This window comes from Typha angustifolia, chromosome 9, assembly GCF_048772165.1.
Source record: "Typha angustifolia cultivar Huaian chromosome 9, ASM4877216v1, whole genome shotgun sequence".
NCBI lineage: Eukaryota > Viridiplantae > Streptophyta > Magnoliopsida > Poales > Typhaceae > Typha > Typha angustifolia.
Genome location: NC_133247.1, coordinates 12723147 through 12748488, shown reverse-complemented (window position 1 = coordinate 12748488; position 25342 = coordinate 12723147). Strand labels below are relative to the sequence as shown.

Genomic DNA, 25342 nt, shown 5'->3' with positions numbered 1-25342 from the left:
TTTTATTCGGTCAGAATTTATTATTCGGCCTTATATTTTTATTTTTATTATCTAAAAAAATACTCCATAAATTATTGCTTATTTTTGGTAATATATTGCCCTTCTTCACTATTTAAAAAAAAAAATCTCTAAATGTCTCTTATATTTAATAACCAGTTAAATTTTTTAATTAAAAGATGAAATGTAAATGTGACATTATTAATTTTAGGCCCTATAAAAATATTGAAAATAAAATAATCAACATTTTCTTATTAACAAGGCCAAGAGGTTTTTATAAGTAACAAAATAGAGAATATTTTATCTTTGATCTTAGAAGATATCAAACTAATCTTTATGGCAATAGGATTCAAATCACAAAGTCTGTATTTAAATTTAAAATTACTTTACTCTTTAAAAACTATATGATAGACTGAATTCCTTCTATTTTTAATTTTTTTATGAACAAAAATATTCTTCCTTCTCTTATATAAGTATTTCTTCATCATCAAAGAATATCAACCTGCTTTTCTTTTCTATTTTGTCTAATAAACACGAGAAGTATTTTGATTATTTGGTCACGCTCGATTTAACTTCGACAAAAAAAATTGACGATTTTACTTCAATAGTAAATACAAAGACTAATTTAAAAAAAATTTAGGTACAGAAAGAGAAGTAAAGTAATTTTAAACATAAACAGAGGACATATAAATAAAGTTAGACCACTTTGTTTGGTCCACCAACGTCCTCCTCCTACTTTGGCCAAATAATTAGTGGTCATCGTTCGATTAATCTCACAGGTTGTGACGGTAAGCAGTGTTGAGAAGAGTAAACCCTTTCAACAAGAAGAAACAAAACAAACTCACCCACACCAACCTACCTACCCACCCACCCAACTCGGAGTTGGTGAATGACTGACACAGACGCCCGCAATACGAGGTACCGTAGCATTCCTTCCTTTTCTATGTGTTCAAATTTCAAATTTTAAATTCATATTTTCTACCCAAATATATATATATATATAAACTGAAAGACCTTTGTTATCATATAGATAGATAGACGAGCTAGATTTAACTCGAAATGCAGGATTGAGTATTCTGAGGTAAGGTAAAATTAAAGGGAAGGTAGTAGATCCACCTTTACTTACACCATCCAAATCTTCTCCATTACTTACTTATAAAACCTCTAGTGCAAGTGGTGTTATCATACATAGTCTTTTAATTATGCACATATAGACAACACAATAGTGTCGAGACTATTATAATATTGCCACTTGACATAGTAGTAATAGTAATAGTTTGAACAGTTGGGAGTAACAATTTCTCAGAATTTACCTTTTGTACTGCATACAAATGTTGTCAAATAAAAAACATGCAGATAGACGCAGTCAAATTTTAAAGACAGTTTTCACCTCCTTGTGCATTGATCTGACTATAGTAGTGACCTGCTCTATTTGCTCTTCACTGGAACATGCAGATAGAAGCACTTTGGCAGTCCCTCCATCTGGGTAACACCCTGCATCAATCATATCTTCAAAGATATCCAGGCATTTCTTGTACTGTTTCTTCCGGGAGTAAGCACCTATCCTCGAAGTCCAAGTCACGACGTCGGCTTTTAGTCCTCGATCGGCAATCGACTGAAATAGCTCTTCCATTCTACTGAAAAAGCCTGCCCGGCCATAGATGTTAATCAAGATGTTGTAGGTGCTGATATCCACTTCATAGGGGCCATTTTCCATTGCAGTTAGGACCTCTTCCATCTTATCAAACCTTCCAACCCTTCCATAAGCGTTGAGCATTGAATTCAGCAAGAAGGTGTCAGGTTTCAGACCGGATTTATGCAACTGGTTCATTATGTCCTCACACTTTGGGATGTTTCCAGCCTTCGAGTAGGCAGACAGGAGTAACATGTGGGACTTCATGGTAGGTGTCATTCCCTGTCGCTTCAGTTCTTCGAATGCATTTTCTGCGTCTGCAGAAAGAGTGTAGCCAATTGAGTGAATAAGTAATACTAGAACATAAATCAAATGTTCATATCTGACAACAATAAAATGTTCAATCTGGTATACTGCTACTGCTTACAGAACCTAAATGAAGTCATACTACAGAAGAGGCCATATTTTCTGATACTACTGAAATTTTCACACTGACAGAGTTCAGCTGGGACAATAAGATCACAACTTTAATAAGGTTTTAAGTAATTAACAAAGGCAACATGAAAAAAAGTCTTCAGAATTCTAGTACCTTCATGAAGACCAGCTCTTCCAAATGCATCTACCAAAATGTTATATGAAGCTCTGTCAGGCTCACATCCCATGTGGCGCATCAGAGAGAAGATTTCAGAAGACCCAAATGGAAGACCTGCACGACTGAGACAATGGAAGTTGAAGTTTCACTGTAACTGGTGATGATTTAACAAGAATTACCTTTAAAAAAAAATTCAAAAGGTTGGTCTTTACCTGTAAGCTTCCATTAGAGCATTATAGGCATACACATCAGGCTCATGCCCAGCTTCCTGCAATTCTTCAAATACTTCTTCTGCCTTATCACAAAGGCCTTCCCTTGCAAAGGCATTAATTAGAGCAGTGTAAGTGCAGATATTTGGCTTGCACTTTGCAGACTTCATCTCATTGAAAACTTTTAGGGCCATAACTGATTGGTTGGCCTGTGACAGGAGTACACAGAGTATCATGTCAGAGGACAAGAATTTTAGTGGCAGAAAGGTTGACGTGGGATGCATTAGACAGAAAGGAAGGAGTTACCTTCCCATACAGATTAATCATTATTGTATAGGTTTCAGTGGAAGGCTCGCACCGATCTTTCTTCATCCTCTGGAAGATCTCCACCGCCTTATGAGTGTATCTTCCTTTCAGTAATCCATCAATATACGCATTATAAACAACCGCACCTGAGCAAAATTGATGCTCTTTCTGCATAAATGCATGATTTGATAATAATGAATAGCTTCATAAAAAACTTAAAGAAGAAACAGATTTTCCAAAAAAAAAAAACTTTTATCTTGAAGAACATTTTCAAGAGATAAAGGTGAGTTGCAGAAGTATACTCGGAGAAATCCCATTTTTCCGCATTTCGGTAAAAGCAGCCTCAGCCTTGTGTAGCAATCCAGATGTACAGTAAGCTCTCAAAAGAAGAGCATAAGTATCTTCAGTTGGAACGCATTGAGCTTCCAAAAGACGCAAGTAAACTGATTCTGCCTTATTTAACTTAGACTTCTGGCAGTATGAATCGATGAGCAAATTGTAGCAGATTACATCAGGATGGAATGAACTCTTATACAATATCCACTCACAGACCTATAGAAAACACTTCCAACAGATCAAAATTTAGGATTATCTCCATAAAAGAAATAAAGATACATCAACTATCAGTCAGTCTCATAGAGAAATAGATACCGATGTGTTACAGTGTATAATCATGAAAATTTGTTGCATTTCTGCAGGCAGGATCCATCATTCGTAATCACTGGAGTGACAAATTATTTTGATTCTGAAGTCTTACAGATCCAAGAGTGTGCAATAGAGATTATTTGACTCTTTTATAAATGATCACCAGCTCTTTAAAATTATAGTATGCATTGTTTCATGGATAAACTTATCTCACAAACTAATTAGTCAGAAGAATGTAATTTGGTGAGCTCTGATTCTCTCTAACTTCTGCCTCTACTATTTAAGTTCATGCAACTTAGAAAGGAATCCAATAAAGTTCTAAATAAATTAGCAAAAACAATACAAATGGATGTGAGATGATAAAGTTTGATTATGAAGCTCAATTATTCTCCAAGCTACATGGTCAATTACAAAGCTAACTGAAGCGCAGTACCACAAACTGGCGCTTAATGTGCTTAATCCTGACAGGATCACAATCTAATCACCAGTAATATAAATTGCAAGGTCGGGATTCTTCTTACTAGTAAGATAGGATCCCATTCTTTGTTTAGACGAAGTTGCACAGCTACATTTATTAGGTCATCCCACAGATTGTGAGTAGGAGGGAGACTGTCAAGTGATTTCCAGACTTTGTTAACATCTGCTTCCATCTGAACAAATTCTAGTATCTGCTGAGCCATGGGGCTGAGAACAGGGAAGACTCCATCAACAAACCCAGATCCATACTTCCATCCTCGTCCCCTTAGTGAGCCACCTGTGTGTGCTCAATCATCAAGCAGACATAGAGTGTCCCCAACAAGATTGCAGAAAAATAAAATAGATTGTAGCATTAAGACAATATATTTGATAAGACTGAAGATCTACATGTGATACGATTTACCATCATGCAAACAATTTCAAACTTACAATACTAATAAGGCGAATCATACTGAATCCGAGGTTCATTAAAATCTTAGATGGATACAAGATATGAGGACAAAGAATATCGGACTAGCATATACCAATTAAAATAAAAATATAAGACAACAGTATTACCCCTTTTTCTGGAGAGCTTTTTGTGATCAAAGATTCTCCACTTCCCACGTTTGTCAAGGAAAACGCTCTCATTATTCCTTTTATTGATATTGACATTAGAATTCTTGCCTCTCTCTCTTGTAACATTTTCACGAGCAACGAGTTTGCTTGATTCTGAGAATGGATAATGTACTGCTGCCTCAATCAAAAACCTACAGTAGAGAGAATAAAGACATAAATACAAATTCATAAACCTAGACTGGTCTAACAAACTGCCTTCTTTACAAAAGGAAGGGAAAATTAAAAAATCACTACAATAGTTAAAATATATTCAAATTTGAAGAATAACTGAGCATCACAGGGAGTCAAGGAACACATCATCATAGCCCATGTCATGCAACCTTAATGACATTTTGCATAGTCTCATATAATTTTTTGAGTTAATTTTAATTAGGGACTGAAATATATCAAAATCTACTCGACACTTAATGACTAAAATCCAAATAGCATATGCATCAAGCTCGGTGTGTTTTGAAGAAGGAATGACTTACAGCTTTAAAATTTCTATGATCTCTATCTGAAAAAAAAAATAGTTTAAAACATACAAAACAACTTTATCAGCTATTCCAGAAGGATACTACTTCTGCTAGATCAATTTTTTGCGACAAAATTTCAGGATATTGGTCTTAATGTTGGTACAAAACCAAACTTCTATAAATTGATAATGTAGGGCTCAAAAATGTATTTCCTGGCTCTATATTGATACTTCTCTTTTTTCATTATATAAAGATAAGGAGTACCTTATGCATTAAAAGAAGAACATCTCTATCCAAATGCAAAAAAAAAAAAAAAAAAAAAACTATTTTCCATAAATCAAATTTATTTCAATTCACCTTTCTAAAGCAATCGAACTAAAATCCCAGTAAAGAAGCTATGCATTCTGCAACTCAAACACCATAAAGATGAATTATGAAACAGAAAACCAAATGGAGATATTGTACAAGAAACCATTGATTATACGACTACAAAGTTCCAGCCTTGGGGAAAAAACCCAACATCTAGAAGGCAAAAAGATTCAGGCATGAAAGAATGGGAACGGGTGAGGAGTGATTACATGGGCATGGAAGAACGAGTTGCTGCTCTGCTTCAAAACTGCTGCTATGTTCGTTGAGTGGAGGTGAGATAAGGAGAGAGAAATCAAAATATCTCCTTTTCTTCTTGTCCTTTTCTATTTTCTTTTGGTGATAATATTTGCAGAAAACACCACTTATGAAGAGATTTTCTGAAATAATAATGCAGTTTTAATATTTCTTAAACTAAAGATGCTCATTTTCAAATATATATAAAGAACGAGAACTTTTTTGTAAATGTATGAAAAAAGGGGTGGTTTCATGTAATAAGATTAAAATGTAGGTGGTTAATTGCAAGAAACCCCTCAATTTATATGGATAAAATGCTAAGCTTGAGCCCTCACTGTTAGCCATGGCTGCAACATTCACGACTTCCTTCTCTCTCCTCCGGTTCTCTCTCTCTCTCTCTCTTCCATCCTCTCACTCGCGTCCTTAATTTTTTTCCTCTTTCTCTCTCTATCTAATCTATCTCTCCTTCGATTCAAGCAGGCGTGCTCGTCTACTGCGAGGTTATACAATCCCAAATGCCTTCTCGAACACCTCCTTAGATCGCTTCCGACCTACCTCTGCACCTCTTCGCCCTCAAAGGTTAGCCAAATTTTATCATTTGTATCTTATTTAGATGTATCTGCGCTGTGTTTGATTTCCTAGATTCTTTTTTACCTTTGTGCGTGTGTGTGTGTGGCGGGGGAGATCTGCGTTTTTTGGTCGGATTGTAGGGCGGAAGGATGTAATATTCTAGTAAAAGCTGCATCTTTTTTCATGTTTCTTATCCTAATTTCCTTTTTCGTATCAACATGTTTTAGTGGAATTTGACAGACAAATGTTTGGTGAATTGTCACAATGAAGGACATAGTATTGGCAACAAAGCATGCCTCATAGTTCTGTGTAATTGTATTTGGGAATGTTCCTAGCTACCATTTTCTTAAAGTGATTAATTCTATTGCAGTGCTTGTTGAACAAATAATAATGGATGACACGTGTCTTTCTGGAGAAGAGTTGACTGTTGGATTTATTGGTTGAAATGACCACTATGATGATTGAACCAGGCAAGGATGGCCTTGGTTTCAAGTCAGGGTGAGATGAGGATGGCATAGTGAGCCTATGGTATAACATTGTGGGTCAATTAGAAACTTCCTATGCCTTTTGGTGAAAGAAATTCAACATGAAAATTTGTCCCTTTTTGAGTATGTGCAGTGTAGGTTTAATTGCAAAGGGTGCTAAAGCATCTTTAGCTCTGTCGAGAGATCCAGAAAGGGATAAAACATAAGAACCCTTAAGATCATTAGGCAAACAACCTGCATTTCTTTTTTCTTTGTTGTCTTTTAGGTACGGTTCACAGTTTATGCATTTAATGGGTATTTCAACAATACTTCAATTTATCATTAGAAGATCAAATGAAAGAAGGCAGACTGGTCTAGCTGAAAATTTCCAATATATCTGCACTTTTGGTTGCTTGAGTTAATATCTCTACGTCCACACCTTATCTTTCTTTCTTTTGTTTTTGTTTTTGTTTTTGTTTTTGTTTGCCTTTTGAACTCATTTTCTTTCTACAGACTACAAGTTTCAGGACCTCCAGTTTTCAATTAGCATGCCTTCCTTGTATCTTGCTCATTAACATGGGTTTAAATATGTTACTTTGAGGCACTGGAATTTTGTAATTTTATATAATCTGAAAGTTCTTCTGTAATCACCTCCTTGTTTTATTGTTTACTAGTTGGTTAGATTCTCCAATTATCTTACTGTTGATATTTTTTTTTTAACTCAGATTTGTGCGCTACATTACTGCCTCAATAAATGAAGCAGCTTCTGCCAGAGCAGCTGCAGCAACTGCAGATGATGGAGGCCCAACCATGTATAGAGCTGACTCCCTTGCTTATCTGTTCCATTTAAGAATTAAGATGTCCTTGCCATTGGATGTAGTCATAAATTCATTACCTTTGTTTATTGGACTAGATTTGACAAGATTATTTCAAGGGAAATTCCTTCAAGCATTGTCTTTGAGGACGAGAAAGTATTGGCATTTAGAGATGTTAACCCGCAGGCTCCTGTTCATGTTCTAATCATCCCAAAACTTAGGGATGGTTTAACCCAACTAGGAAAGGTACTTTGAAGTACTCCTTCCTCCATTCTTACTTTATTTCTACATGTGCAAGAAGGTATGTTATCCTAGAAAGAAAATCAGCTCTTGATACTTACAATATACTAGTACCCTAATAGGAACCTCATTGGCTTTCTTATCTGTTCTATTTTGTGTTAAAAGAATTGTTAAGATGTATAGGCATGTTTTCTTTTATTCTATCAGATCTTAGAAAATCAACAACATGATTCACCTTAAGTCAGTTTTCAAACAAAATTGAATTTGTGTCCATTTTCTACGTAAACAAAATAGGTTGTGCTTTTTATTGTCACATGTTGTCTATCATCTAATAGGGAAAGCAATGTGGTATTACACTATTACCTCCAAATAATTGTGTTTTGATATTGTTTCTATCCAGGCTTATGCACATCAACTTATAGTGCTCCGATCTATTAGATTTTTAACTGGATAACTGGTTTTCTTTGTTTAGGCTGAACCAAAGCATGCAGAGGTTTTGGGTCATCTTCTTTATGCTGCAAAGGTAGTGGCCGAGAAGGAAGGCATTGCTGAAGGATTTCGCGTCGTCATTAACAGTGGTCCTGCTGCATGTAAGCATGCCTTTACTGCTGCTCTATCCCCATTGTATCATTATTTGCAAATTTTGTGATGCTATATCCTCATGACAATCTCTGCTCTCAGGTCAGTCAGTCTATCATCTGCATTTGCACATACTTGGAGGACGGCAGATGAAGTGGCCTCCTGGTTGAGTTATCCACTACATTGACTTTCGAATGCTTTTAATTGTTCCTATGGATAGTTTCTCTTTTTTTGTAATCCCCATCTCTGTAAAGAGTAACAATGAGTGGTACTTTGAACAATTTATTGGCATTGTTGCTCCATTGGCACATAATCTTTTAACTTCATATATATATATATACACACACACGTTGGACAATCAGATTAACCATTCTGATGATATGTATGTAAGATAATTAGGACAAACTTTCTAAGGAACTGCTCTACCCCATGACGGAAAGCTTGTTCTCCTTACTCCCTCCTTTTAAGCTATGAGCTCTTCGGCCCTCAACTTTTCATACTTTATTTCTAGGTCCAACTTCTTTTTTCTTCAATAAATAAAATATAACTAAGTTCAACCCATTTTTATTTTTTTAATATGTAACGTAGCAGCCGCGAAGAGAGTAATACATAAAGAAAATGGTAGTTAATTTTAGAGGTAAAAGTATAATATACGGTAATATAACGTGTGCTTAATTAAAGCTTTCATGCACTTTTGGACATCACCTGAAGCATTATTAAGGAGAAAATATTAATTGAAAGCTAGGTAGAACCAAATGGGTCGGTTTCTGATCACTATGCGGACTTGAATCCGAAATAGATTTTCGGATCGGGTCAGAGTCAGACTCCGACATCGAGAAACTCGGGTTTGAGGACGTGTCATCTTTCTACCAGTCCAACAAATGCTGTGCATTGTTGCACCAACCGATCGATATCGGCGGAGGCGCTTTCGCTGTTTCGTGACCTCTTTGGACCAGCGAATCCCCCCTTTCTTCCCCATCGTTCCTCCTCCTCTTCCTCCTTCCTCCGGCGCGGAAAAAACCCTAATTTAGGGTCTGAGTGATCGAATCCCTACCGTCTTATTCTCGTCTAGCTCGTTCGGTTTGCGCCCCTTTGAGTTCCAGAGGTAGAACGGCCGGTAACGGTCGATTAGGTGAACTTTCTGTCCCATCTTCCATTTTTTTCTTTCAACTTGGGAAAGTTGGGATTTTTTTTGGGGGGTTAGGGTTCTACGCAATTGCACGTTTAGTTTGGTAGTAGTTCTCCTTGTTCTTTGCTTGTTTTGATTACTGTAGCTCATTTAGGGTTTAGATTTCTTAGATCTTGTAACGGTATGCAATTTTGCCCCAATTTGTGGGTGCTAGAGAAAATTCTTGTTATAGTAATTCTCCAATCATGCTGACATAATAGAGATAGGTTATTAGTTGTTAGGCTGACTAGCTGCACTGTAATTTTAGGGTCCTACGATCTTTCTATATATGTAATTTCGAACATTCCAAAGCTATAGCTAACTATATCGGTTCTTTAGAGCTGCTGTGTGTACAGCGAATATGTCTGCTTGGTTAGATAAAATGGAATGTGCATGATGTTCCTTTTTTTAGCAGTAAAGGGAAAATGTTAATTTAGAAGTACACCGCACTATTTGGTTACTTAAAAATCTTGGTGGGGTAATCTTATCAAGAATTTATTATGTGCTTTTCTATTATCTCTATCTTTTATATTATCTCTGTAGTTGATTTACATAAATTATTAAATTATTACTTACTAGAGAGATTCATTCTTCTTTCTTGATAAGAGAGAATCACAAAGAGATGCGGAGTTCCCATTGTGTGTGAGAAATTAAGTCCATTGTTTGTTATTTATGGAATCCAATTTGTTTCTCAGGATAGAATAAACAATAAAAGGTAATGGGAAGGATCGGTCAGCATATGGAGATACTCCATGCTAGTTCTGCAATGATCAATTGCTACTCACCACTTGTATAATGCAATTTTAATAATTTTGTCCTTGTTCCTTTATCTAAGATCTCCAGAGACATTTGACCATAATCCTGAATAACGAATTCAAACAATTTTTGCATATGCACTATAAGATTGAACCATCAATGGGGCTCTACAGTCTGCGGTTATATTTTGGTAGGAAGCAAACAGCCAACCCAATTAATTGTGTAAAGGTAACACAATGGCATTTGATTCCTAACCCAATTTAATTATTTGGTCTGCCAGGCTTGATTAATTGATAAATTCTACTTCTTCTGGTGGAATTTGGTTTGGATGTTGTAAAACACTAAAACCAGAGCAATTTCTAAACATCCCTATTTTTGAGTTAGATTCAGAATGGGTCAGGTAGACTTTGAAGTTACTCAATAGTGTCAAATGATAGAGACGTTCTTCTTACATTATAGTCTACTGTCAATTACCTTTGCAGAATATTGATCTTATTGAAGTCAATTGCCTTTGTAGGAGCCAGAGGCTGTTAATTGGAACTGGAGGCAACCAATGCCTGTAAACGTTGGTGGCAGTGTTAAGAAGGAGAAAAATCCTCGCCTTTCCCCTGCTGCTGTTTTCCAGCCAGTCCAGTCTCTCAGACCCGTTCATGTTGCAGGAAATTCAACTGCAGACCCACGGTTAGTGCATATATGGCCTAGACATGTAGTGCTATTGTCTCCCTATCCAACATGGGCTCCTCAGCCGCCTGGTCCACCTCAATCAAGTTCATCAAGTCTACAGCACCAAGTGGTACTCTACTCATTCTTTCTCTCTGTTCCTTCTCATATATGCTCCTTTTCTCATAAGGTTTTGGATTGTTACATATGTTCTGGCCTCGTGTTTTTCTTTTAAAACTTGCTCATTTTGGTTACAAACCTTTAGATTCATAAGCTGCACTATCTGAGATACACTTGCAAAAGAATAATTATTTGTGATTATGCATATAGGATATATTATCCGGTCATAAGTAATGGAGTCTTCTAGGCATAACAACCTTCTCTGGAAATAAGAATGTTGGAGTTTTATTGGACTCTGCCCAAGGATGAGATATATACTATGGTTGTATAAACAATGTTATTGGTAACATCCACATATCCATACTTGCAAATGAAGCTTCTAATGTAATGGTAGCTTCCTTGTTTTGCACATCATAGCTTCTTAGATTTTAGATACTAGAATCTTAAGGGGATATTGATGTAGAGTTCTATTTAATATATTTTCAATATATTTTGATGAAACCTAAAGTTCCTACTTTCTTTTCTTGAGAATGCTTTGTCTGACAAGGCTTGGTTAATTTAGTTACTAAAGTTAGTTAACAGGTGGTTGGCTTCGTGTATTTGGAAAAACTGCATCAACATATTTAAAGTGTAACACAAAGTTTCCAGTTTAAGGATCCATGAGATATACTTTCCAATGGTTAAAATGGGCTCACATGCAGTACCTTGACAGTATTTTAATTAAGTGGATGTTAAAACACTTTCTCTCACTTTTTAATGGGAAGAAAAGAGGAAAGATACGAGACTTTTGTTTGTATTGGTTCCTTATTTAACACTATAGATGCTACGTCTTGAAGCACAACAAAACCAAATGGCCCCTTAGTTCTCCTAGATGGATGGTTTGTATTTAGTCAGGTCATAATTCCTGACAGGTGCAGTCCCAGTGGGATGCCTCACTATATTTTTGGCTTGTTAGTTACAGGCAAGCATTTCCAGTAATCATGCAACAGTATTTGCCTACCTAACACAATACATACTATTTGCATGTACAGGGTAATTTGGCAGATGTGCCAAGGACAGATGCTAATACAGTTGTTGGTATTAGTGATGAGAGACTGCTACCAAAAGTCGATATGCTGTTTGACAGTGAAAATGAGGCATATGAATTCTATAACACATATGCTGAGAATGTAGGCTTCTTTGTCCGAAGATCCACTCTGTGGACAACATCAAAGAATATAATTACTAGGAGGACATTTGTATGCTCGAGAGAGGGCTTTCGTGAGAAAAAGAAAGGTGCAAAAGAGGCAAAATGTCCGAGGCCTGAGACAAGAATTGGTTGCCCAGCTTGCATGACCATTAGGCTCACATCCAATGGCAAGTACCGCATCACGGAGTTTGTGCCAAACCACAACCATCAGCTTGCAACAGTGTCGACAATTCATATGTTGAGGGCCAAGAAGTTGAGACGGAAGGCACGAGCTGTTAGAGCAGATCTAGTGGATGATACAGTCAGAACACCGGAGTTTGAGACTGAAGATGAGGCCTATGAGTTTTACAGCATGTACGCAGGGAGGATAGGATTCAGTATCCGTAGAGCAAGCATGACAATGAATTCTGATAATCTTATCACCAGAAGGATGTTTGTATGTTCAAGGGAAGGTTTTCGTGAGAAGAAAAAAGGAGCAAAGAGGGTGAAGAAACCACGTCCCGAAACAAGAACTGGTTGTCCGGCATGTATGACCATCAGACTTGCAACTAATGGCAAATATCATGTGTCGGAATTTGTTACCTACCACAATCATCAGCTTGCTGCCTCCTCATCTTCTGATCTGGTGATGTCACGTAGTGCTGAAAATGATCAAGATGATGATTCTGACTTGGCAGATAGGTCTGGAGATGATTCTGTCCACAAGCAAGCTCGAAGTCAGGAAAATGCTTCTTTAGTTCATTTAGAAAACAAAAATTTTCAGAGATCCAAGCGGATGAAGATCATGCATATTGGAGATATCGGGGCTACCCTGGAGTACCTACAAAGGATGCAAAATGACAACCCCTCATTCTTCTATGCCTTACAGGTTGATGAGGATGATAACATGACCAACCTTTTTTGGGCAGATGCAAAGTCTACAATGGACTTTATCCATTTTGGTGATGTGGTATGTTTTGATACTACTTACAAAGTCTATGGTTATGGTAGGCCACTTGCATTATTTGCTGGTTTGAATCATCACAAGCAAACTGTAATCTTTGGTGCTGCACTGCTATATGATGAAAGCCCAGAATCTTTTAAATGGTTATTTGATACTTTCAGAACAGCAATGCATGGAAGACAACCCAAGACTATTTTAACGGATAGGTGTGCAGCAATTAGTGACGCTGTAGCAGCAACTTGGCCCGGTACAGCTCACCGTTTCTGTGTGTGGCATATTTACCAAAATGCTCTTGAGCAACTAAGCCAGGCATTCCATGGTTCAAGAACTCTAGGATTGGACTTTAGCAGATGTCTCTTTGATTATGAAGATGAAGATGAATTTTTGTCAGCATGGAAAGCTATGTTGGAAAAGTATGATCTAAAAGATAATCAATGGTTGTCTTCTTTATTCAATGAAAAGGAGAAATGGGCATTGGTATATGGCCGTGAAGCATTTTATGCTGATATGAAAAGTGTCCAACAGAAGGAGAGCTTGAGCAGTGAACTAAAGAAACATTTAAGCCCGGAAACAGATCTTTTGAGTTTTTTTGAGCATTATGAAAGATTACTGGATGAGCGACGATTTGCAGAACTACAAGCTGATTGGAATGCTGGTCAGAGTACTAAGAAAGCACCTTCCATGCGTATGCTGAGGCAAGCTGCAAATGCATACACGCCTGCCGCATTTAAAATGTTTGAGAGGGAATTTGAATTATACATGGACTGTATGTTATACAAATCTGGTGAGGTTGGTACAATATCTGAGTATAAAGTTACAGTTGAGGAGAATCCTAAAGATCACTTTGTTAAATTTGATTCATTGGATGGCACCATTAACTGCAGTTGTAAAAAGTTTGAGTTTGTTGGCATTCCATGCCGTCATGTGTTAAAGGTACTTGACACTAGGAATATTAAAGAACTTCCACCTCAGTACATTTTAAAGAGGTGGAGAAAAGACGCGAAGTCTGGATCTTTAAGTATTAGTTTTGCATTCCCATTTAATGATGACCCTCAATCAACTCCAGCAAAGCGCTACAACTATCTGTGTCGCATTTTCAGTATAGCAGCAACAATGGCTGCTAGGACTACTGATTCGTATGCATTCATGGAAAGACAATCAGATGTAATTATGGATCAATTGGAGCAAGTTTTACAGACCAGACCACCTGATATGTCTGCCCTCATTGGTGCCACCTGTGATCAACCACACAATCCAGTGGAAAACTTAGTTGCTGGAAGTTTGCACTTTGATAAAGCAAACCATCCAAGTTTTATTGGTGGTCCAGCTGATGGTACTTATTTAGCTAATCAGATTTTTCAGATAAGATATTATTTATACTTTTTGAAACTTGGAATTCATGATATTTAATGCAATGCAGGCCCTTTAACTTTCCCGTTTACATTACCAGCCAGTGCTTTGGATTACCGCTAAGCTAGGTATGAATCGTGTTGTTACTTCTTATTTAAATAGTCACCATATGATATATGTTTCTGTTCTATCACCAATTCTTTTCTCCCTCTTGAACTTGGAGTTGAACTGGAGTTGGACTAGATATGTATTAAATCTAGCCGCTACTTGAAAATTGACAGTGTATATATCTCTTTGCAGGTATACATTGTTGTTGTATTGAAGTTTGTAATTATTTGAATGTCTTTTCAGTTTAATGATCTCACACACTTACAACATGTGTTTGAGGAATCCTCCAGCAGATCCACCAGCACAATGTTGATTCTTTTTTGAAGTCTCCATTGATGCACGTGTGTTGTGACCGCATTAAAGCAGATGGTGAAGATTGCAGGATACTAACTCTGTCCTGCTATTGTGTTTTGGGTCATGCTGCAGTCTCTGCTCATGTTATTGGGTCCAATGGGCTTATGATGCAAGATATGGATTTGGAATACACAGTAATACTCAAGACATGTGGAAAATCACTTTCACTAGTTCCAGGATCTCTCCTTGACCAAATCTGGCTGTATAGGTTACGTTTTAATATCTCACATCTTTGAGTGCATTAGTGCTTCTTACGTCAAAGTTCTTAGCCTCAGTTTCAAGCTTCTATGGACTCAAAAAGATGGCTGCATTGGTTCTACTCAAGGAATTGCTTCACTGATCGTCAAATCAGCTTCAGACATGACCGTGGCCTATGGTGCTCTTCTTAGAGATTTGCACCTGGAGAACCAGTAAAGCCATCAGACCGGATGGCGAAGTAATAAGGTCCATGTTTTATGTCAGTTTTGTAGTCCATAGATTGCTATTTTTCTTTGTACAGTTCTGTATTTGTCTTGCAATCTTAGGATCTTACTCTATTAGCATCGTAACATTCTTCTCCTTATGCCTTGTTTCTATTTACTTTTAATTGAAATTTTCAGGAAGATCTAGTCTCACCGAACCTCGATTTTCGGTGTTTTTAGAGCATATAGAAAACAAAGGCTGATGTGTAATATTTTCTGGCTGTTCTCACAGTTATTCAGATTCTTAGACTCCAAAGCCTTGTGGGCTTCTTCCTAAATCAAAGATGTATTCCAAAAGAAAAGCAGAGGAAATGACAAACACAATAAATTCAGATTTCCTCGAGTAATCATCAAACCCAGTTACTTTGAATGTCAGTTGCAAAAGAGACATTTCTATTCTTTCCTCTTTTGTCTGCCACCAATTATCATGGTTGAAGAACTTGCCAGTTATTGTTTGCAACTTATATGGAGAGCTGCACATTATTACAATAGACAACTTTACAACAATTGTAATCTTTTTGAGATATTTATTGAGATGCTTGCAAATAAATCTTATCATGTCACATGGGTTTCCAATCTTTTTTTCTCTCAATCAGATTGTACAGGTGGGTACATGGTAGTTAATCTACCATTCGCGGATTCTCATTTTCCTCGTGCCATTTCTTAATTCTTATAGGTACATAGTAGTTAAAAAATCATTTCGTTCCGATGGAATCAATATTGCACTTTAATGCTGTCAAATAATAATAATAATCATCATCATCATCATGTCGATCCACATCCCACGCCCAGTATGGTAGAAACTCTTTTGACAAAGACAGCATAATAGCATGACATTAATCACTAATGCCACTGCATAATCCACAAACATTCAGGCTACAACATTCCTATTCTCACAAGGAAAAGGTAAAATAAATAGAGAAGCATAGACGATCGAAAGACACTACATTAAACATGGGAGGAAACAGAGACATTTGATAGCCTCAAATTCTGAATAGGAAGGGATGTCAATGAGAGAAAACACCTTCTAAATTCAGCAGGAAAGAAGGGTATATATCAGAGGTCAGAACTAAATGTGGTTTCACAGATAGATGTACAAAAGAAAAGATCTACACATTAGCAGGAATCCTTTACGCCAAGATAAAGTTGATATCCTTTTGATGCCGGGAAGAAGTAACTAGAAGCTAAGCAATAATAACCAAGGAAGGCCTAGCAGCTTATAAAGTGGAGACCCTTCCTATGCTTTGTTATGTCTTTGGGTCAGACTACAGGACTCCGATTTCAGTTTGTCAGCCCAAACAACCACCACACCATTTTAATGCAGCAAAAGCACCGTCCTCATGATAACATCCACAAAAGCACAACCCAGGTTTCAATCAGATTCAACACGAACTCGAGGAAGGAGAAAGCAGGAAATCACTTTGTGTTAGATAGTGGATTCTTTGGGAAAGTTCCAGGAGCAAACACAGGGAAAGAGTCTCCCGCTCGCCCCCTCTCTCCCCTCACTTCACGGCGGAGATGAGTATCCCTCTCAACTTCTGGTCTCATTCGTGAATTCCCCTCATTTCTGCGGGCATCTACACCTGGAGCATCCAAAAGAGGTCCACCAAAGAATATTGATTGGCCTGTGTACATTAGTCTATCCTGTTGCTGCATAGGAGGCACTCCTGAGGCCGAAGCATTTAGAACAGCAGGCCTTCTTCCATAAGTGTTCATCTCCCCAGGAGGATAAGCTGGTGGAGCACGAGAAGTCCTTGCTGGGAGGTCAAATGCAGTTTCCGTTCTAGCTGTTGCCGAGACCGACACATACCGACCAGCTTCTTGATCCCAGACAACTGAGGCTCTTCGGTTGTCCCTAACATAGTTAGTGGCAGATTGGAACATTGGGTTGGTTACTTGAGTAGTTGGAAGAGGAAGAGGCCCTCTGGGCATTAAAGGTGGAGGACGCTCATGAAGTGAATGCTGCAAAGGGAGCTGGCTATGCACAGTAGGTTCAGGGATGTGGGCTGGACTGCTAAAGCTGCTTGCACTTTGTGTACCTGTCTCATAATCATCTCCACTCAAGACACTGTGTGGGTAGGAAGTTTGCAGAGGAGATAGTCTCATCTCACTTCTTGATTCCTTAGTTGCGGCATAGTCAATGCTAATACTGCTTCTACCGCTAGCATTGCTGCTGGAGCTAAAATCTGCATCATGCATGCGGCGATTATCTATAGGTCGAAGAACAGATGAGGATGCCCTAGCTTTGGCTGCTGCTCTCATCGCCTCATTGGAGTCTAGTTTTGCAAGCTTCCAGGCACTAATTTTCACAGGCTTTTTGGACTTATTGGCTCTTTCCATATAGCCAGCTGCATCAGGATCAACTGTTGAAGGTATCATTCCTGGTTCCAAGTGTGGAATAACCTCATCCTGTTGGAAATTTTCACGATAAGAATTCATCTACTTAAACAACAGCCACATTATTTACAATGAACCATAATTAGATAAAAATCTGATTTGTTGCTAACCATAAATTATGGTGCCACAGAAAAGAAGGAAATCTAGTTTCATGGTTAAACACATAATCAGATAATAATCAGATAATATGACACTCATCCCTTGTCCATCTTTATAGGCTAGATGGCTACTACCACCAGTTGCTAGAAATGGAAAGGCAGCAGCAATGAATGTCTTGGTGCAGTAGTTGCACCCTTGACAGGGTTAAAGTAACCAAACCAAGCACATTTTGAAGAGGGTTTGGCATAAAACAGGAGATCTAGTCCTTTCTTGCTCATCTTTCTTAGGCAAGGTATGGATAGTGAATAATATGAAGGCATACCTGTTGATCAACAAAAACCCTAGGAGGTGTGCACCATACACCTTTATACTGAAGGCCAAGTGAACTTCCAACACTTATACCAGTTGTCGCAGAATGAGTTGGAGAATAAATAATATTTGGTCCTTCCTCATCTGCAGATGCTGGAGGCGCCTCGCTCATAGCTCTCATAGCTACAACATACTCATATGTTGTAATTCCCTGACATAAAAGAGAGAAAAAGAATCTAAAGTAGATAACTAGCTTTTATTAATTATTATATTTGTGATTTCCTTGAGACTAACCTTTTTAATCAATATCATGTGAAAGAAGAAGAGTTCTCCTAAAGGTATGCAAGCCAATAATGAAACTGTAGTACATATAGCCTGCATTAGAACTTCAGCATCAGGATACTTTGGGAGTATGTTCCTAGTATACTCAACAAGCCATTATCAATGAAATCAAGTAAATATAAGTGCTAAGATCATTGTTAGAACTTAGAACTACTAAGCATAGAAGTAGAACTCTATATGAAATAGTAAAGCAATATTTGGAAAAGATAGGAAGAAAGAGAAGATTTTTCTCTGAAGTTTTCTTGTCAGATAAAGAAAGGAACATATTAACTCTTTCTGATAGATTTTGAAAAATACTTCATGATAATATGGAAAGAGAATGAAAACAGAAGTGCTTAGTGCAAATATTTCAAATATCTTGGCACTTTTAACCTCCAAAGCAATGTTTCTTGTAATATTTATTATTTAAGGTTGGCTTCATACACAAAAAGCCTACACAGACTGTCAAAGTCAAGAGCAGAATAGCACCAACCAAAATATGCACACAAAAAAAAAGTAAGAAAGGAGTAATCTACATAAGTTGTTTCCATGAGTGGTAATAACTCTGATGATCTAAAATCCGAAATTCCAAATCACATGTTTATCAATAAAGCAGAGGAAATTGGATCATGCATTTGTATCTTAGTATTGCTGCCAAATCATAATTTACCAGAAGAGACTTCAATCTACCTAGATATTATCTAAGAATTCCAATTAATCGCAAGCTTAGCATTCCTGTTCATGCTTCCAATCTATTCCAATCTATCTCAACATGGAATGTTTGGGGTAAAACAAACACGCAGGATGAAAAAGCCCTTCTAGCTCATGACTACTAATAGCTGCACAAGAATTTGCGCATTTATCAAAAGAAAGCGATCCAATACATCAAACTTACAACAATAGTGGCAAATGGAGCACGAGAAAATCCATTTCCAAGCTTTTCCTCAATATTGTTCTCTGTAGCTTTCTTATCAACAAAGCAGAGCACAAGAACAGCAACACCTACTCCAAATTCAATTGCCAGCTGGCAAAGAACAAGTTCAAGTGTTATACTTTTGGCTGATTCAGTCTAAAACTTAAGCTAATAGAAATCAAAATATAGATCGTGTGCTACAAACCCATATGAGACTAGTAGCCATGAGAGAAATAAATGTAACATAATTCTTCCTCCCAACACAATTATTGAGCCACTGCCAAAAGTTGTAAACCATGCATGAAACTTTATAACAAAGAAAAAAGACAATCATAACAAACATAGCACAACTGTTCACAGAAAAAAATGTACCCGACAATGATGGTCAAAACCATCCACACATTTGTCACAACTTCTGCAATGCTTACTGAACTTTCGCACCTGCAAAGTGAATATATAGAAACAATGTAAGATAAGAAGGAAAAGAATGTAAGTTGCATGACTCAAGAATTTGGAATGACAAGATGTATAACTCCCTCCCTCACAGATAGCAAATATTATCACACTAAATAGAACTCCAGAAATGCAACAGACAATTTGTTCACATAGACCTACTAAAATGCAAAATACTGAGAAATTGAAAGGCATACAGAAAAATCAAGAATGGAGGAGAGATGGGAAATGTAGCTCAAAAAGGGAAGGAGGGATAAATATTAAAAGAAAAAAACAGATCAACTAACAACAATAATGAAAAGAAGAAACTGAGACAAATGAGTTTAGGAAATTGCTAAGATCCTTTGTGGGTAAATGAATAAGGTAAACAATAACACTACTTTTGATCAAGATCATATCCAACATGCAATAGTATATCATGAACTACATGATTTGATGATGATGCAGGATACTCATCAAACTTACAAATAATAGCTTTAATATAAAAGAATCCACTAAACATAAGAGTACAATCCAATAATGGATTCCCTGATCAAATCTTGTAATAAGAATCCATCGGACAACTTATTATGGGATAATTAGTAGTAGATGCAGAACAGACTAGATAATTTGGACGCCACATTTTAAGATTTGCATATTGCCTCAAATCCCTACCTCAGCATTACACAGTGTACAGAATAAAGCATCTTCCCCATTAGCTTGCTGTTCAGTTTCATCCAGCTTTCGGCAATCCTCCTTAACGAATACAGCACAGAGAATCCCTCCAAAGCCGCAACAACACGAAGAAGTTTTCTTTGGTGGTCCGCTAAGGATATTTAGTTTTGAATCTCCTGTAGCTGCAGCCTTTTTATTAGAATGACCATCTACTGAGCTCCTACAAGCTGATGATGGAGAATTTGTTCCAGTTGTGTTATCAGCTTTAGCTGGTAAATTTATACTTGACAATCCAGGATTACTCTTCGGAACATTAATGAATTCATCATCAAACTTTGACATGATTCCAGGATCAGCCGGATTAATACGAGTACAACGGACATAAAGGATAAAAACTGCAAGTGCCTAAAAAATCAGAATGCCGACAATTAACATTATAATCTCATTAACCAAAGAACACGACAACAAAGGTTCTCACAGAGAAGGAAGAGCTTACGTACCACAGGAGTATAAACAGCCATGGCAGCATATTCAAAAATTTGTTTCCCCAGAAAGGGTACAAAGAAGGCATAAAATGCAACAACCAGAAGAAAGAATACTGTGATAGCAACAACCTATTCAGAAGAAAAGAACACAGAGTCACAAAGTGATTACACAACAAAAACAACTTAACAATTTAGATTGATTACCTGTGGTGAAAGAATAACATATTAATAGACTCAAGATTACAAAAAAGTAGCCCAAAGCACATAAAGAGAATGTGGATGTTATGTAAAAAAAATATAAGGATACAGAAAACTACAAACGGGGATAACTCAATTACAATTATATGATTATATCTATACCAGTAAATAGAAAAGAAACCCCTGGACAAAACCAGCAACTACCAAACAAGTTCCTAGAAAGATTCTTAATTACAGTTTAAGAAAACACCCAAAAAAAATTACACATACATAGTTGCACCAACCTTACTCATTCATGGCATTGGCTAAGAGTCGGAGTTTTAAAAAAGGGTCAAAGCAACCGCCTTAGGCAGGACAGCCACCAAAGGTGTTAGGCAGGTCCTTGAGGCAGGTTGAGTCTAGGCGCTTGCATAGGTGGTTAAACAGACGCCTAGATGGTAAGTCAGGCACTAGGTGCTAGGTGACTAGATAGTTTTTGAATTTGTTAATAATTCCAGTCCAAGTATTAAGTATAAAATACTATTCCTACTTGGTCCCCAAACCTACCTATCATTCAAGTCGTAGGAGGTTCCTAATTCCTATTAAATTGGTATTTTTACCATATTTTTAATTATTCTCATCCTCTCCCTCTCTCTTCTATACTTGTAAGGATTAGTAATGACAACCATAACAAGGAAGAGAAACAGCTAGAAGACTATTGCTATTACAGTAAGACTATTCTTGTGTTGGCAATGATGACCAGTGCCTCTACGTGTGGAACAACAAGTTTTCTTGTGGATACATATGAATATCTTAATGTTTCACAGCTTTTGTTTCATATAACCACCTTATTTTTAGGGGGCCGTCTAGCCACCCATCTAGCGCCTAGGTGCTAGGTAAACCCCCGGCACCTGCCTACTACCTAAAGTTTTTTAACACATTGCCAAGAGTAGACTTATTTTCCTAAATGACCTATATCCTCCAAATGCAAGTTGATGAAGAATTCAACCCATCATTAAGATTGAAAAATATTCAAAGTTAATAGCTTTAATGTACAGAATATTATTCATTCATGATATTAGCATAGTTGAGAAAGATGCCACTATTTTCATTTTTATTAGCGCATGCATAGTTGCATTAATATTATTTATTCATTATATTAGCTAGAAAATGACTTGTTTCTTTTCGTGGGTTATATCTTCCAAGGGTAAGATATTCAAGTTCAGTAATATTCATCAGTAACAATGAAACCGTTTCCACTTAAGAGTTTGTCTTTTAGAGTACTAGAATATGACAATAAGTGGAATAAACTCAAGATCGCTAAGAGATTTCAATTTCATTCTTTAATATAGGTACTTCCTAGACTAAATTTTTTAGCATCATTTGACATAATGAACCACTTCAATGATAGAAATTAATAAAGTTCATTGTCTAATACTGTTAAAGTGTAAGATATATAATATGTATAGATATATGGTTAAGTCAATTAAACTGACTTGTGAATAACTAAAATGCCTGACTCTTTAGTAATTTAAGCGTTCAAATATTGGATCTCCTTTCAGATTTGTTTGGTGATAGAGTGATAATATCTCGTGATCATCATATCCTCTACTTTGTTTCTAGATAAGGAGTTATAAAATGACTCGCTGCTTGCAAGCATTCTGTCATGCAGGCAGAAGCTTAAGTTATCACAATGAGAAGTAAATTCAGTTTTAATTACCTGCTTTGAGAACTTATATAGTATTATAGTCATAAGTATCTAAAGTAGAGTACTTTAGAAACTTCCTACACCATTTGTTGGCAAAGAAATTTTTTTGCAGAATCAGTATATAGAGAAATTAGAGATAAATGAGCAGCTCAGAAGGTCAAGGATGTCCCCACAATCTCCTAAGAGAGAACCTAAAAAAATTAACTAGAAAAATAAAGAGAATTCCTGTTTGAGTGCAGTTTTGAAAAACAATAATGATTTCATAGCATCCAATTGCCAAACTTAAGACAGATTTGAAAAAGTAAACCATTGTCCAGAGTTTAACAAAAGATGTAGATTGTACCAATATTCTACACACAAAAAAGAAAAAAAAAGGCACTTTTTCAAGTCAAAATCAGCTAAGAGGAAAATAATTCAGGGATAGATAAATTCCAGTCACTTGAAAGGAAGAAGAAATTTGATAAGTAGAGATTATAACTAGAACATCAGGCAATATAATAGTGAAATCAAATGAGAAAGTAACACAAGGAAGACTTGAACATATGTAATATTCCATAGTCATCAAGTTAAATACTTGCTCTAACATTTTGAAATAAATGCAGGTGCCTATACAATAGATATAAGAAAGATCTAGGATGTAGAAGATCAATGCAGCATATACACAGATACACAGACGTACCAAATGACAAATAACAACAACTAGCTAGGTCTCTTCTGAAACCAAACTAGAACAGCGCACATGAGAAACCCATGCTTTTCCGAGGTACTTAGAGATAAAAATCACAAAAACTAAATAATGTCTTCCGGAATAGGACTTCTCTGAAGCCCCCATTACAGCTCAGACGTAGAAATAGATACAAGAAGCAAGATCAGTGCAGCTTATACACACAGACAGACACATACGCAAAGAAAAGACAACCGAGTAATTTGTTCTCTTCCAAGAACCACTCACATGAGACACTCATCAGTTCTAGAGGTACTGAAAGATAAAAATCAAGAAATGTACATAACAAATCCAGCATGGGAACTCCTCTGAGGACTACATTACTTGCCCAGAAGGAGAACTAGATCCCAGAAGCAAGGTCAATGTAGTTTATGAACGCAGACACACACATACACAACAAAATAGGACAACTAGTAATTAGGTCTTTCCCCAAACCAAACAAGAACCACCGAAACAAGAAATCCAATGCCCTCCGTAGGTTATTTAAGTCAAAATATACAAAACCCACATAATAAATTCCAAGATGGGAAATTTTCTTCTCTGAAACCCCCATCACTGGTCAGAATGAGTAGATCCAAGAATAAAGACTAATGCAGCTTGTACACTCCGACTACTAACTGGGTCTTCCTCCAAATCAAAGAAGAACCACCAAAAATTATGGCTTTTAGAGAAACTTAAAAAAAAACCCACATAACGAGTTACAAATTGTGAACGTTTCCAAATCAACCACAAGAAAAGGGTAGGAAAATGGAGTGACCTGGAAGGTATGGGCAGGGAGCTGCCATCCATGGCGCCGCACCATGGCCGCAGGAGAACGCTTCCTCTGTGATCTCCCAGATCAGAGCATCAAATGGGGGGGTTCGAACACAAGAGAGTTAAGAGAGGTGGGTGGAGACAAAAGACAGCAAAAGCTTGCCCTTTTTGGATTTGGACGTGGTTCAGGTGTACAGGGAGCGTATGGCAAAGGAACAAAAGAGGCGTCTCTCCCCTCTCTCTCTCCCCTCTCTCTCTCCCCCAAGCCTTTGTTAGGACTTCCAGAGGAAAAAGGTGGAGTCTTTGGGCCTCAGTTGCAATTCTTTGGGTGGGTTAAGGGAAAAGGAAGTACCCACAACAGTGGTAATGTGTGTGTGAGAGAGAGAGAGAGAGAGAGAGAGAGAGAGAGAGAGAGAGACTTTCCTGTGTGAGTCTTATTATACATGGAGAGTTGGGTGTATAAGCTAGGGTTTACTTTGGCTGGCTGACCAGAAATAAAAAAGAAGTTATAAGAATTTCTCTCTCTCCACATGGTTGGAATTTGGAAACTTGGAAAGGTGATGGAAAAAAAAAGGATACTATATCAGAATTGATTAATTAGGGATAGTTTTTGTTACTAATGTTTGGAATAAAGTTACATCATAAGATTATTCAACATATAATTCACTACCAATAACTTTGACCAAGGTATTATTTTCTACAAGATTTGGGTCATTCATCAATATCAGAACACTCACTATATATCTCTCCATATGTTCATATACATATAAATATATATATATATATATATTGAAATAAGGTAATCTTTTTTACTGCAAGGGTGAATTGATCAGTCTATTTACTGCTCATTTATTAGATGTACGGTCATCTTCCAAATTAAGGTTTTCTTTTTGTAAAATAAAATTATAAATGGAGTGGTTAGAAAAGGAGTATTTTCTGTGAGTTGGTACACAAAATAACTACTCATTTGTTTCTTCTTATTGATTTTCTTTTTGTTCATACTTAAAAGAGTGGATCAATGCAGCAGACTGTTTGGA

At 36.9% G+C, this 25342-nt stretch overlaps 4 protein-coding genes across 8 annotated transcripts; 2 read left to right on the top strand and 2 right to left on the bottom strand.

Moving 5' to 3' along the window:
• Positions 1-1191: 1191 nt before the first annotated feature.
• Positions 1192-5584, bottom strand: LOC140767883 (uncharacterized). 2 transcript variants are annotated; one of them, XM_073107960.1, is made up of 8 exons: positions 5511-5584; positions 4418-4608; positions 3904-4136; positions 3040-3289; positions 2738-2883; positions 2435-2640; positions 2220-2344; positions 1192-1947 (listed from the first exon to the last, which is right to left on the bottom strand). In XM_073107960.1, the coding sequence occupies exons 1-8, from the start codon at positions 5516-5518 to the stop codon at positions 1364-1366; spliced, it is 1743 nt and encodes a 580-aa protein (XP_072964061.1). In that variant the 5' UTR covers positions 5519-5584; the 3' UTR covers positions 1192-1363. The 2 variants fall into 2 exon arrangements, with proteins under 2 accessions (XP_072964061.1, XP_072964062.1); XM_073107961.1 differs by lacking the exon at positions 5511-5584 and adding an exon at positions 5290-5430 and having other exon boundaries at positions 1193-1947.
• Positions 5585-5868: 284 nt separating this feature from the next.
• LOC140767280 (14 kDa zinc-binding protein-like) lies at positions 5869-8516 on the top strand. The gene is made up of 6 exons (XM_073107131.1): positions 5869-5916; positions 6016-6114; positions 7295-7381; positions 7483-7630; positions 8097-8214; positions 8306-8516. Exons 1-6 carry the CDS (start codon positions 5879-5881, stop codon positions 8371-8373), a joined length of 558 nt encoding a protein of 185 aa, XP_072963232.1. The 5' UTR covers positions 5869-5878; the 3' UTR covers positions 8374-8516.
• Positions 8517-9111: 595 nt separating this feature from the next.
• On the top strand, positions 9112-15646 carry LOC140766765 (protein FAR1-RELATED SEQUENCE 5-like). Of its 4 annotated transcripts, none has more exons than XM_073106393.1 (5): positions 9112-9335; positions 10645-10920; positions 11939-14372; positions 14460-14517; positions 14791-15646. In XM_073106393.1, exons 2-4 carry the CDS (start codon positions 10681-10683, stop codon positions 14510-14512), a joined length of 2727 nt encoding a protein of 908 aa, XP_072962494.1. In that variant the 5' UTR covers positions 9112-9335; positions 10645-10680; the 3' UTR covers positions 14513-14517; positions 14791-15646. The 4 variants fall into 4 exon arrangements, with proteins under 4 accessions (XP_072962494.1, XP_072962493.1, XP_072962492.1 ...); XM_073106392.1 differs by having other exon boundaries at positions 14788-15646; XM_073106391.1 differs by having other exon boundaries at positions 14741-15646.
• Positions 15647-16324: 678 nt separating this feature from the next.
• On the bottom strand, positions 16325-24637 carry LOC140767024 (probable protein S-acyltransferase 19). The gene is made up of 9 exons (XM_073106768.1): positions 24310-24637; positions 20959-21072; positions 20459-20863; positions 19724-19792; positions 19557-19628; positions 19334-19462; positions 18412-18492; positions 18131-18328; positions 16325-17721 (listed from the first exon to the last, which is right to left on the bottom strand). Exons 1-9 carry the CDS (start codon positions 24352-24354, stop codon positions 16729-16731), a joined length of 2106 nt encoding a protein of 701 aa, XP_072962869.1. The 5' UTR covers positions 24355-24637; the 3' UTR covers positions 16325-16728.
• Positions 24638-25342: the final 705 nt, after the last annotated feature.